Raw genomic sequence first — 12,531 nt, forward strand, 5'->3', positions numbered from 1 at the left:
AATAAATGGAGCACATCCCCTCAAATCAAGTGTGAAGAAAACCTCCTGGGCCAGAAATCTTCAAAAAAAAAACTGTCCTTAATTTTCCCTCTCACCTCACTTTCACAAACACACCTGCTAGATTCTATTCCACAGCAGGGCAAGAAGTTTAGAAAGAGGAAGGTGTTGACTTAGTGAAAAAAAATTGTTGTGATGACAACCCCTTCAAAGAACTTTTGCTCTCTATTCCCACACAGCGGTTTTCTCTTTGTGTTCATTTTCTTCCTCTTCTCTTCACGTTGTTCCTTTGATCTCTTTAGTCTCATCGATTCCTTCACTTCTCTAATGTCTCCTGCCACCTCTCGTATTCATCATCCTGCTTGCTTTCTTCATCACTGCCATATAGGCATTCATTCACTACACATTTATCAAATGCATTTGCATGTTCATTGCAGCACTATTTACAATAGTAAAGTCATGGAATCAACCTAGGTGCCCATCAATGGTAGACCGGATAAAGAAAATGTGGTACATGTACACCATGGAATACCATGCAGCCCAAAAAAAGAACAGAATCATGTCCTTTGCAACAAAATTGTGCAACTAGAAGCCATTATTCTAAGCAAATTAATGGAGAAACAGAAAACCTTAGATGCACATACACATAAAGATGGCAACAGTAGACACTAGAGACTACAAGGGCTGAAAAACTCATTGTTGAACTCATTCTTTAGACATAACTCTGTCAAACATTGTACAAAAGAAAATGAAGATGATAGTTTATTTATCAGTCAATGATATTTCTTCAGTATACTTAATTAAAGTGTACATTAACTGCCAATACATTACTTGTATCAATGTTTAGGTAGGTTGATATCAAAAATAAAGCATTTTGTAAAGAAAAAAAAGCTTTGGATATACCAGGTTCTATGTTAGGATCAGAGGATATATTAATAAGAAAGACATGGTCCTTGCCCTCGTGGAGTTTTCATTCCGGTGAAGGGTAAAGGACACAGCATAACTATATGAACAAAAAGCAAATAAAGTAATTAAATACTTTCTAACTGTGGTAAGATTTAGAGTGAAAACAAAAATAGCAGTAGATAAATATGGGAAAATAAGTAAGCCAGGTATGTAATTTAGATACTTGGATCAATTCTTTTTTTTTTTTTTTAGATGGAGTCTTGCTCTGTCATGAAGGCTGGAATGCAGTGGTGCGATCTCAGCTCACTGCAACCTCTGCCTCCTGAACTAAAGTGATTCTCCTGCCTCAGCCTCCCAGTAGCTGGAATTTACAGGCATCCACCACCACACCCAGCTATTTTTTTTTTAATTTTTAGTAGAGATGGAGTTTCACCATGTTGGTGGCTGGTCTCGAACTCCTGACCTTGGCCTTCCAAAGTGCTGGGATTACAGGTGTGAGCACTGCTCCCAGCCTTGATCAATTATTCTTCATTTATTTTATTTTATTTGCCATAGAGTCCTTTAGAATTTGGTGAAACTGTCCATTGATTCTCAGAGTACTCTTCGAAAAATATAAAATAAAATACATGGGATTACAAATATGGCAATTACGCTGAAAGGTAGATCTACTTACCCATCCTTTGGGAGTTCACTGACCCCAGGTTAGATTCTTTGTAGAACACCTTAAAGAGTTTGGATGTATTATTTTAGAAAGAATAGGAGGTAAAAATAAGATTGTAATCACTGGTATTATATAGTATGACATGTTTTTAAATGATCACTCTTATTCACATATGGTCATTGATTTCACATGGCTGATAATGGAAGCACTTAGAAGGCAATTTTATTGTTGTAGGAAAGTTGTTCCTAGCTTGGACTCATATAGTAACTATGGAGAAAGCTATTTCTAAAAAGCGTCACTTAGAATCTTCCCATAAAGGAACATGCATTCCCTAAGTAGAGAATAAAGAAATGGGAAAGGAAGAAGTATAATAAATAAGTCTATTTTTCTTCCTACTTCCTGAATTCCCTTGTCAATCCTCTGAAGGTTTCCTTAGTAACACAAGTTTAGCAAACTCTTCTGAAGAGCTTGTGGTTTATAGCCCATAAAATATATTTAAAAATGTCTTTATACTTACTTGAAGCAAATATGTTTCCAGTAAATCTTAAAAGAAGTTGTTCTCCTTCTCGAACTTGGAAATGGCAAGATGGCTCTGAAGGTCCTCCAAACCCTTCCAAGCTCAGGTTCTTAAGCACCTGGCTTAAATCTTTAGAAGGCACCACTAAAACAGCTATTCTATGTGGATTGTCCTTCTGGTGAGACAGTACTATGCAGGCAGTGGTGCTGAGCATAGCTTCCTCTAAAGATTTCACAAAAGTAACCAAATGACTATTGTCCATGGTGGAAGAGAGGTGAAGTACAATAAACCTGCATGGAAGAAAGAGGTGAGACCCAAGGGAAAAATGCAATGACAAGAACATCACTGATACATAATAACACCCAAGAAAAGAGTTGTTATCAAACAGATGTCTTTTAAAATCAAGTATTCTTAAGGCCAACAGGTTAGATTCGTTAATGATTGATTGTAAAGAAACTCTTAGCCATCAAGAAACCGGCTCAGGCTGGGCACAATGGCTCACGCCTCTCCTAGTACTTTGGGAGGTCGTGGAAGGTGGATCGCTGGAATCTAGAAGTTCAACCCTAGCCTGGGCAACATGGCAAAACTCAATCTCCATTAAAACAAGAAATAAATAAAAAAGAAACCAGCTCAAATCAAACTAAATTCTAAAACATATTCTTAAACAAAGAAATCATACAGTCTCAGCTCAGCTCTAAACATGGCAGCATATTTTAAGTTATATTTTAATTAGAATTACAAAAGAGCATATTTAAAATATAGAAGAGAAAGATGAGTACAATAATTTGCTGACTCTCCATAGGATGCAGAATATATACCATAATTAAATGAGGATTGAAATATGCCTCTGTGTCTGTAGGTGGTAAGGATCAGGATCCTTAGGATGGACCTTGGTAGGGACTGCATTATGTGTCACCCTCCCCATTCACAGACACATTCATATGTTGAAGTACTATCCCCTAGTACCTCAGAATTTGACATTTGGAAATAGGGACTATACAGAGGTAATTAGGTTAAGGTGAGGGTCATTAGGGTCATCCCTAATCCAGTATGACTGCCGTCATAAAAGAGGGAAATTTCAATGCATAGGAATGCATGGAGAGAAAACACCCTGAGGCCAGGAAAACGGTGATCTACAAGCCAAGAATAAAGGCCTGGGCAGATCCTTAACTCACAGCTCTTGGAAAGAACAAACCCTGCTAGTACCTTGATTTTGTCCTTCTGGCCTCCAGAACTGTGAAACAATAAGTTTCTGTTGTTTGAGCCACCCAGTGTGCGGTACTTTATCACTGCAGCCTAAACAAACTAATACAGATCACTTTCCCTGGACTCAGCGGCCCATTCAAATTCTTCTCCAGTGATTTGGCCTAGAAGAAATCTTCACCCAGAGCAGCCCCACACCCACAGCCCCACACCCATGTGGGGATGTAAAGCCAGCTGCCTTGGTACTCACACTGCAGAGCTCCCCAGAGGTGTCAGGCTACAGAAATACTTGACCTGAAACCATCGCTTCACCTGAAACCATCGTTTTTTCCATCTTCCACCTTTGCCCTACGGGATTCACTCAAGAGCTCTCTCTCAATAAACCACTTGCCTTTCATATCAGGCTCTACTCCTAGGAAACTGGATTCAAGACAATCATAAATGTAAAACCTCCCGTTATGAAATAAAGGCTATTTTTAGATATATGACCTCTCTTTATGAGTGGCTACTCTTCTTGAACCTTAAATCTGTCCAAAACTCTTCTCATAATGGGCTCTCTAGAGAACATGGAAATGAGAAAGCAAAATGAGGGCACTGAAGTAACACATTCCGTTTATCTATACATAGTTATGAGATATGCATAATAGGAACAGTTAATTACTATCTCCATGGAATTTCAAAACGAACATTTTAAAACTATTTTGGAGTTAGCAGAAACCTGTAAAAGTAAATTTTAGTTATGAGTGGTTTCCAAAAGCACTTGTTTAACTATCACGAATGAAATTACAGATAGCATATCCACATCAATTCTGTTTTGCTTTTTATGTACCCTCTAAAGAACAATTAATATTTCTATTTGAAGAATAAAAATGTAATCTTACTATTCCATTTCTATGAGCACCTATCATCAACTTTGATTGTTTTCAATTCTATTACCTCTCGAAATGTTCATACAATTCAACCGATATCAAGCCTCTCTGTATGGTTTTCACAACGACATTGTTGAGTCCAAACCAACCACTGTCTTGGCTTCTGAATCCCAGTAATTTCAAATATTCAGAGGTATTTTTTCCAGATTTTCTTATGGAGGCACTTTTTGTCCTATAAAATGGTAACAAAAGTGATATTGGTACAATTTACTTATAATTTACATGGTATGAATCTTATGCATTCATTCTTTCATTGTGAATAATATAATAACAATTCATTAGGTTTATACTATGTGCCCATAATTATGCTTTGCAGCAGGAATACAGAGATCAAACCATATAACCCTTGTCCTACAGAAGCACATAGTAACACAGTATTATCTGATTACAGCACAAGGAAATCTGTGTGATAATTAAAGAAATGTATAGGGTGGTTTAAAAGCAGAAGGAAGAGGCTCAGGAAGCTTGCCAAGTGAAAATGCTAATGTTTGAGATGAGCTTTGGAGAATGACAAGCTTTTTGCAACCAGCAAAATAGGTTTAAGAGACTATCCAAAAACATTAAACTTGCTGATGTAAACCCGGATGCTCAAGGATAGCAAAGAGTGGTTGTATAGCAAAAAAAATAAGAGCACAAATCCAGGAGCAAAACCGCTCAGTTTCAAGCCCTGGTTGGCTTTGCCTCTTATGAACTTATGATCATGGGCAAATTATTTGATTTCTCTGTATCTGTTATCTTACCTATCATATGAAAGTAATAATATTACTCATATGGTTTGGCTGTATCCCCATCCAAATCTCATTTTGAATTGTAGCTTCCATAATTCCCATCTGGGAGGGACCTGGTAGGAGATAATTGAATCAAGGAGACAGTTTCCCCTCATACTGTTCTCATGGTAGTAAATATGTCTCTTGAGATCTGATGGTTTTATAAGGGGTCTCCCATTTCTCTTGGCTCTTATTCTCTCTTGCCTGTTGCCATGTAAGACGTCCCTTTCACCTTCCACCATGATTTTGAGGCCTCCCCAGCCAAGTGGAACTGTGAGTCCATTAGACCTCTTTTTCTTTACAAATTATCCAGTCTTGGGTATGCCTTTATCAGTAGCATGAAAATGGACTAATACAAGTACCAACATCATAGGATTAAATGTAAAGCACTTGTAGTGAGCACAAGTAGTATTCATATTCTAACCCTACTTCCAACTGCAGGCAAAGCCGATTTGCTTACTTGAACAAATTTCCTTCTTGTGTAGCCTGCCCTACCCAAAGGTCCTGAAAAAATTGGCTGTATGTGCCATGTGATATTTTTTCCCAATCATAGCTCATGTGACTAACAGTATACCAATTTCCAACAGCCAGTTAATTTGATTATCTTTCCTTGGAATTTGACTAAATGGCCAAGGGACTGGAACTTGTCATAATCCCATTTCTGTAGTACCTTGGTCAATGAAAATTAAGAAGAAAGATTATTCAGGAAAGAAAAACAGATGTTAGAGAAAAGGAGAAAAGTCAAGAGGAGAGAGTCCACATAGTCATAGAGATGGGGAAAGCAGAGGTTAACTATTGTAGCCTCACAATAATCTCTTTTCTTGAATTTGTTTAAGTGAACATTTGTTCCTTACAACTAAATCAAGAACAGTCCCTAATAACTGAACATCTTGGGGGGAAACATACCTAGTCTAATTATGCTACCTGAAAACTTCTTACTCTGTATTGGTTACTGCAGGGGATCAGTTAGATTAAACTTAGGAGCTTAGGGGACAAAACAACATTTAGTTTTAGGCTGCTGGGTTATAACTACAGATACAGTAAATTCTTTAACTCTTGGAAGTTAATAATTTATTCACACAGGAAGTTACACTCTTACTGAATCCAGAATGTTGATCATTTACTAGAAATGACTTAAATGTATTTTTTTCTGATAGCAACCATTTACTTTTTTTCTGTCAGAAACCTAAATTTTCTGTGGAGACTGACAGGTTCCCAAGGGTGGTGGAGCTGTCCCTACCCCCAGGACTAGTGGTCACATACCTAAGCCAAAGAATGCATTGTCATTCATTAATGCTGTTCACCAGAATATCCAATTTTGCCCTGATATGCATACATGATAGGATTTCACTTTCTGGCCCCTGTGGTTGAGTGGGGCCAAGTGACTAGTTCCAGTAAATGAATGTGAATGAAAAAAAAAAAAAAATAGTGTCACTTTGAGGCCAAGCATTTAATTGCTAATATGAGTCTATCCAAAGGTCTTTTTTCTGGCACTGTGATAGCAACCAGGTAGTGGCTGCTCTATCAGTCCTAGAATAAGAATGACCAAGAAGCAGCCTGTCTTTGAGGGTCACGACAGATGCAAAGATTGTTGTTTAAGCCCTTGGGATTTGAGAGTTTTGCTATCATGCCAAAACCTAGGCTAATCTGCACTATATCTGTCTTCTGATTTCAGTGATCCACTCAGTGATGGGTTTGTGACAGATTTGGAGTGAGAATCAGGCCCTGGGCTTTTATGCATATTCATGGGGAAAACGCTTCCTCTTTCCCACTGAACTTGGAGTTATAAAGATGTAGCTATGTTGCCAGAATGAGGAGCAAGGATGTCAGAGAATGAAATTGGCACAGAGGAAAGCAGATAGATATGAAGAAGAAAAGAGACTAGGTTCTTCCTGGTTTAAGAAAAAATATATAGATAGATACATCCTCAGATTTTTAATTTACATATATCAAAAATTATTTTTTGCTTAAACACGTTGGATTTGCTTTTCTGTCATGTATATCAAAAGAGTCCTTAATGATATAAAGATTAAACTTAAACTTTACTAGGCATAGTCCACATTCAAGTTAAATAATCTGATGATATATTTGTGTCTGACAGCTGTTAACAAGCTCCGCAGCTAAACTATTTCCATAATATATGCTATTAGCAAAGTTTGACAACTAGTATGGTCTGACAGTGAATAGTACTTGATCAGATTCCATAAAAGACAACATGCTGACATAGTGATAGTTCCAAATATAGTAAACATTTATTTTTTAAATGTGTTTATTTTAATATGATCACATTTTGCTTGGGACTCACCCAGACAGTACTAATCTCTCTGAGGCTACTGATTAAAATGTCATGTTACTTTATCTGTGGAAAAAAATAATATGACACAGAATTTGACAAGCATTGACATCATCAAAATTCTCCTTTTATAGTATATTTTACTTTCAGGATATTTTCTTTGTGATATTCATCATGCATAGATATTTAAACATAAGTGTCGCTAAAGTTTTGGGGTTAACTTTTTATAAGAAAACCCTATTTATTAAAGTATTAATTTTAAATGCTATGCTGTATTAAAAAAGCTTTAAATATTTTCCCATTTTAAGTTATTCATGTTGATTATAAAATTATTTTAAAGTGGAAAAGTAAATGGAAGAAGAAAGTCCACATAGCCACATTGCCTGAAGTCAATACTATAATATATTGATGAATTTATGGTAGTCTTTATTTCTACATGGATTGTTATTTGATCCATAAAGTGGTGACATATTTGACATATTTTTAAAATGTCACATCCCTGTTAATATTATGTCATAAATATTGTCATATTTATGTCAATACTTGACATATTTTATGACAAATTGTGGATCTGAATTTCACCATTTGTAATCAGTGTAATCACTGTTGGATATCAATTCAAATGACCTGAGTGCCTACCACACAAGTGAGAGAAATGTTCTCTCTTCATATAACTGTCCCTTCTGACTGTAGGTCTATCTACCCTTGGAGCTTTCCCCAGTTCAGAGTGTCTCAGTTATAGTCATTGTACAGAGAACCCTACATAAGCTAACTGGTCCTGAGTCTTCATGTGTGCTTCCCATTCTCTTTTGCTTTGCTGCTGCTGCTGCCTCACCACTGTTGAAAACATAAGCTCCTCCACAATCTGATGCTAGGCCCTCATTTGTTGTATTTACCAGCATGTGCCACTATTCTGGTAATAGCTTTTAAGATAAGGAATAACAAGAAATCTCTCTCCACTGTTATGCTATATGTGATTCAGTTATTCCACCCTGAGCTTGAGCTCCCAATGACACTGTACCAGGGTGGACCCACTCACCGTGGCAACAACATGCCCTCACTGTAATTTTTTCAAAGAAATTTTCACAGTGCTAGAACTGTCTTATATTTTATCCAGTTCCTAGACAAAAAAAAAAAAAAAAAAATGAGCCTAGGTCACCCTAGGCTAAAATTTGGTCATCCATTCAGATTTCCTTCTCTATTATGCTATCTTTTCTTGCTAACTGACATCAGAATATCCACTTCAATCCAACAGAAATGTTTTAATAATGTTGCACCTCAGAAAAAAAAAAAAGAAGTGATGACTTCAGTCTGTTTAATATCAGGAGGCTCTGTTTACTCGGTAGATTTGCCTGCATATCCCTAGGGAGAATAAGATTCATATACCAAGGAGTATACAGATAAGTGGATGCATTGGCTAAGACTTTTTGGGGTACAGGTAACCGAAGCCCTAATCCATTTTACTTACTTATAAGTGAATTGATTATAGTAATCCTTGTTTGTTAATGGGGCAAACAGACAAACGTGAAGGGCCTCAGATAAAAACTCTATCAGGAATTCGAGCATAATCTTTAATTACTTTTCTTCTCTGTTATTTTCTTCTTGTTTCTATTACTATTAATGACCATCTTTTTCCAGCAGCAGAAATCATGGCTGTTGGCAACTCCTGACTTTATATCCTAAAATGTGAGCTACCTCCAAATTATCCTTTTTATTAGGCATCAGGGAATTACAATCAGCCCCTTTCGGGTTAAGTGTTTAATTATACATAGGGGTATTAATGAATATAGAAACTCTCATTGAGTCTGCATGGGTAGAAAAGACAATTTGCAGAAATCGTAGTACAATTACCAAAATATAAGGTGTCTAACAGGCAAACTGATAGATATACCCTTTGGCTGCATTTTCTCAAGCCTAACAGTACACACTCACATTTTCCCAGTTAAATGCCTAAATGTCACAAAAAGGACATTCAAAAGATTTTTTGAAAGATAAAAAATCTGCTACAATATACCTTAATATTTTGTTTCTGTAACTGAGAAATAGGCACTATTGGGGATTTTTCAAGGATAGTTTTTTTTTATTTAAAAACCAAATTATTTCTCACTTGACATTCCAATTAACAGGGAACTTTAGACCGGGTGCAGTGGCTCACGCCTGTAATCCCAGCATTTTGGAAGGCCGAGGCAGGTGGATCACGAGGTCAAGAGATAGAGACCATCCTGGTCAACATGGTGAAACCCCGTCTCTACTAAAAATGCAAAAAATTAGCTGGGCATGGTGGTGCATGCCTGTAATCCCAGCTACTCAGGAGGCTGAGGCAGGAGAATTGCTTGAACCCAGGAGGCGGAGGTTGCAGTGAGCCGAGATCGTGCCATTGCACTCCAGCATGGGTAACAAGAGCGAAACTCCGTCTCAAAAAAAAATAAATAAATAAAATAGGGAACTTTATTTTCTTAAGGAAAATAGTATATATGAATTAAAAATATTTCTAAGTACACTATCTCCAAGTTTAATACATTAGACAAATCTTATTTTCTCAGTAAGCATTTACTTCAATGTTTCACTGAAACAATTTTACTCTATTAAATAAGATTTGCCTGTGTTGAAAATATAACACTAATTGATTATCACAAAGGAAAATGTAGTATGTGTTATTTCATTATCTATAAAATTATCATTTCCTTCTTAGGTAGACTCTCTAAAATTTTATAAATTTAATACAGAAAATTCAGAATTATAAATAACAAATTTTGAACAAATAGCAAATTTAGAACAATCTCTAGTGTAAAACAACTAGATCTTGATATATGTGCTTTTTGATACATAATTTTTTGGCTTGTATTCTTTTAAAAGAATTTTTTGATACAAGTTCCTTTGAAATTTTCCAAACTCCTCTCCAAATAAAATGTGTGAAGTCAGGATTGCAGCTAAGGGAACAACCAGACAGAAATGAGGGGATTACTCAGATGGCAAACACCTTTCCGGTAATGTACCTTCAAGAGCATGAAACCGTAAGCAATAATCAAGTGAGAAGAACATGAGTTGTCAGTGCTTAGGGTCACAGCCATATGGAAAAGGTGAACTTGAGACCTTCACCAAGGCTCTCAACAAGGCTTATGTAGCCCCAGGTAAGTAGCAGAGGGTTCTCAGCAGAGGTGGGAACAAATGCCACCTTGAGGAAAGCAACCCCATTATGCCTGAAGAAACCCCATGTTTGTATGCTTGCAAACAAAAGTTCTCAAACATATTAGGAGGTAAATACCATGGATGACAGATATAAACACTACCGAAGACTTCAGATGTTAGAATGAGCAGATTTAATATGAAAACAACTATACGTGAAAAGTTTAATAAAGGATAGTATCCAAAAAATAAGCAGGCAGAAATAAACTATAAAAATAATTCGAGAGATTTAAATAAGAGCCAAGTAGAACTTTTTCTTTTCTTTTCTTTTCTTTTCTTTTTGAGACAAGGTCTTACTCTGTCACCCAGGCTGGAGTGCAGTGGCATGATCTTGGCTCACTACAGCCTTGATCCCCTGGGCTACCACCTCAGCCTCCCGAATATCTGGGAAAATAGAACTTTAAGAAATAAAAAAGTATAATTATCTAAAACAATAACAAAAATAACAGATCAAAAGTATATTTTTAAGGTATGCATTACTTTTGTTATTTCAAACTGAAATGTGAATAAATTGAACAGAATATGGCACATAGAGATAGTGAGATGGAAAACATAAGGGAAGTAAAGCCATACGGAATTTAAAAACAGGTGTTCATATATACATCTATTTGGAAACTCCGAAGGACAGATTACATACAATGGAGAAGTGCCAATATTTGATTAGAAAGCACATAAGAACTTTTCAGAAATGTGAAAAGGCATACATCCACCTACTCAAGAAGCATAATATATTGTATTCAGAAAATGTTTAAAATTTGTATGTAGATACATCATAGATAACTGCAAAACACTGAGTGCAAAGAAATGATCTTGAAAGCAGCAGACAAAATAAAGCAGAACATCCATAAAGTTATGAAATTACATCCACTGCAGATTTCAGAACAGTAATAAAGAGTGACATAATATCTCTAAAGAAATGGGAAAAAATCATTTTCACTCTAGCAACTAGTAGCAAATCTGGTAGATGGTCTCCAAAGATGACCCCCAGTGAACTATGCTCTCTCCCACAACAAACCATCGTGACTCAACTTTAACCTACAGAATGCTGCAAGAGAAGAAAATGTGTTAGGATGAATATAAGTATATGTGATCAAACAAAGAAATAAATAAAAGCAAAGGAATGATTGAAGATTTCAGAACAGTGGTTAAATTTGGTGGGGATGAGTTACTGTAGTGAGGACAAAGGGGATGGAATGAGGTGGGGCAAATAAGAAGATTGATAATTTTACCTATATTGATCAATTTATTGTTTGATAGTAGCTTTACCAGCTGTCCATTTCATTATGTGGTGTGACTTACGTATATTTTATAAATATTCTTGGGTGTAAATCGCATATTGCATTTGAACAAGTGAATCTTAAAACTCATTTTTCATAGGCAAAAACCATTTTCCTGTCCAATTCTCTAAAATATTGATTGTATAGTATGGAATAAGCTCCTATTTAATTATTTTCCCCCTTATTGCTATGAGAAATCTTTTCTGGCTCATCATTAAATAAATCTATATTTTCCCTAAAAATCACTCAGACATAAAGGCATATAACACAATGCAGACCTTTTATTCTTAATATTCAGACTATGTTTTGGCCTCAAATAGCTATTGTCTTTTTCATTACATGGGGTATGGATTGCTTTTGGTGTTTCTGTTTTCATAGAAAATGTATAACTGCCTTTCATTCTTTGATGAAAGAATGTTAAATAAACAGTTGAGATAAACTCACATTTGCTTTTTTTATGCTCCACTAGATGGAAGAAAATGTACCTACTATGTATGAGATTAATAACAACTTAGCACATTGTAATGTATCAATTTAACATTGTCAAAAAGCACAGATGAATTTGCAATACAATTTACATTTTCATGAGTGTACTCATTAATTTAATTTACCTAATGTTTTTAGCACCTACTATGTTTCAATTGCGCTAAGTGATGGCATGTAAAAGAGAATATATATTATTGCTACAGTAGAATGCAGGATGTATACAAAGGCTGGGGTTGGCACAAAAAGAACACTTGATTCCTCCTAGATAGTTTAGGGTATCTGACAGAAAAAGAAAGAATTCGGGGAGAA

The 12,531-nt window shown here is 36.0% G+C and overlaps 1 protein-coding gene across 1 annotated transcript in view; it reads right to left on the minus strand.

Annotated features, from left to right (window-relative positions):
* DTHD1 (death domain containing 1) overlaps positions 1–12,531 on the minus strand; it is a 66,339-nt gene that overhangs the window by 33,870 nt on the left and 19,938 nt on the right. The window contains exons 6-7 of the mRNA XM_002745927.7: positions 4,221–4,385; positions 2,082–2,371 (exon numbers count right to left, since the gene is read on the minus strand). Of these exons, the coding sequence (XP_002745973.4) occupies positions 2,082–2,371; positions 4,221–4,385 (455 nt within the window). The remainder of the gene's footprint in view (positions 1–2,081; positions 2,372–4,220; positions 4,386–12,531) is intronic.

This window comes from Callithrix jacchus, chromosome 3 (genome assembly GCF_049354715.1).
Source record: "Callithrix jacchus isolate 240 chromosome 3, calJac240_pri, whole genome shotgun sequence".
Lineage (NCBI taxonomy): Eukaryota > Metazoa > Chordata > Mammalia > Primates > Cebidae > Callithrix > Callithrix jacchus.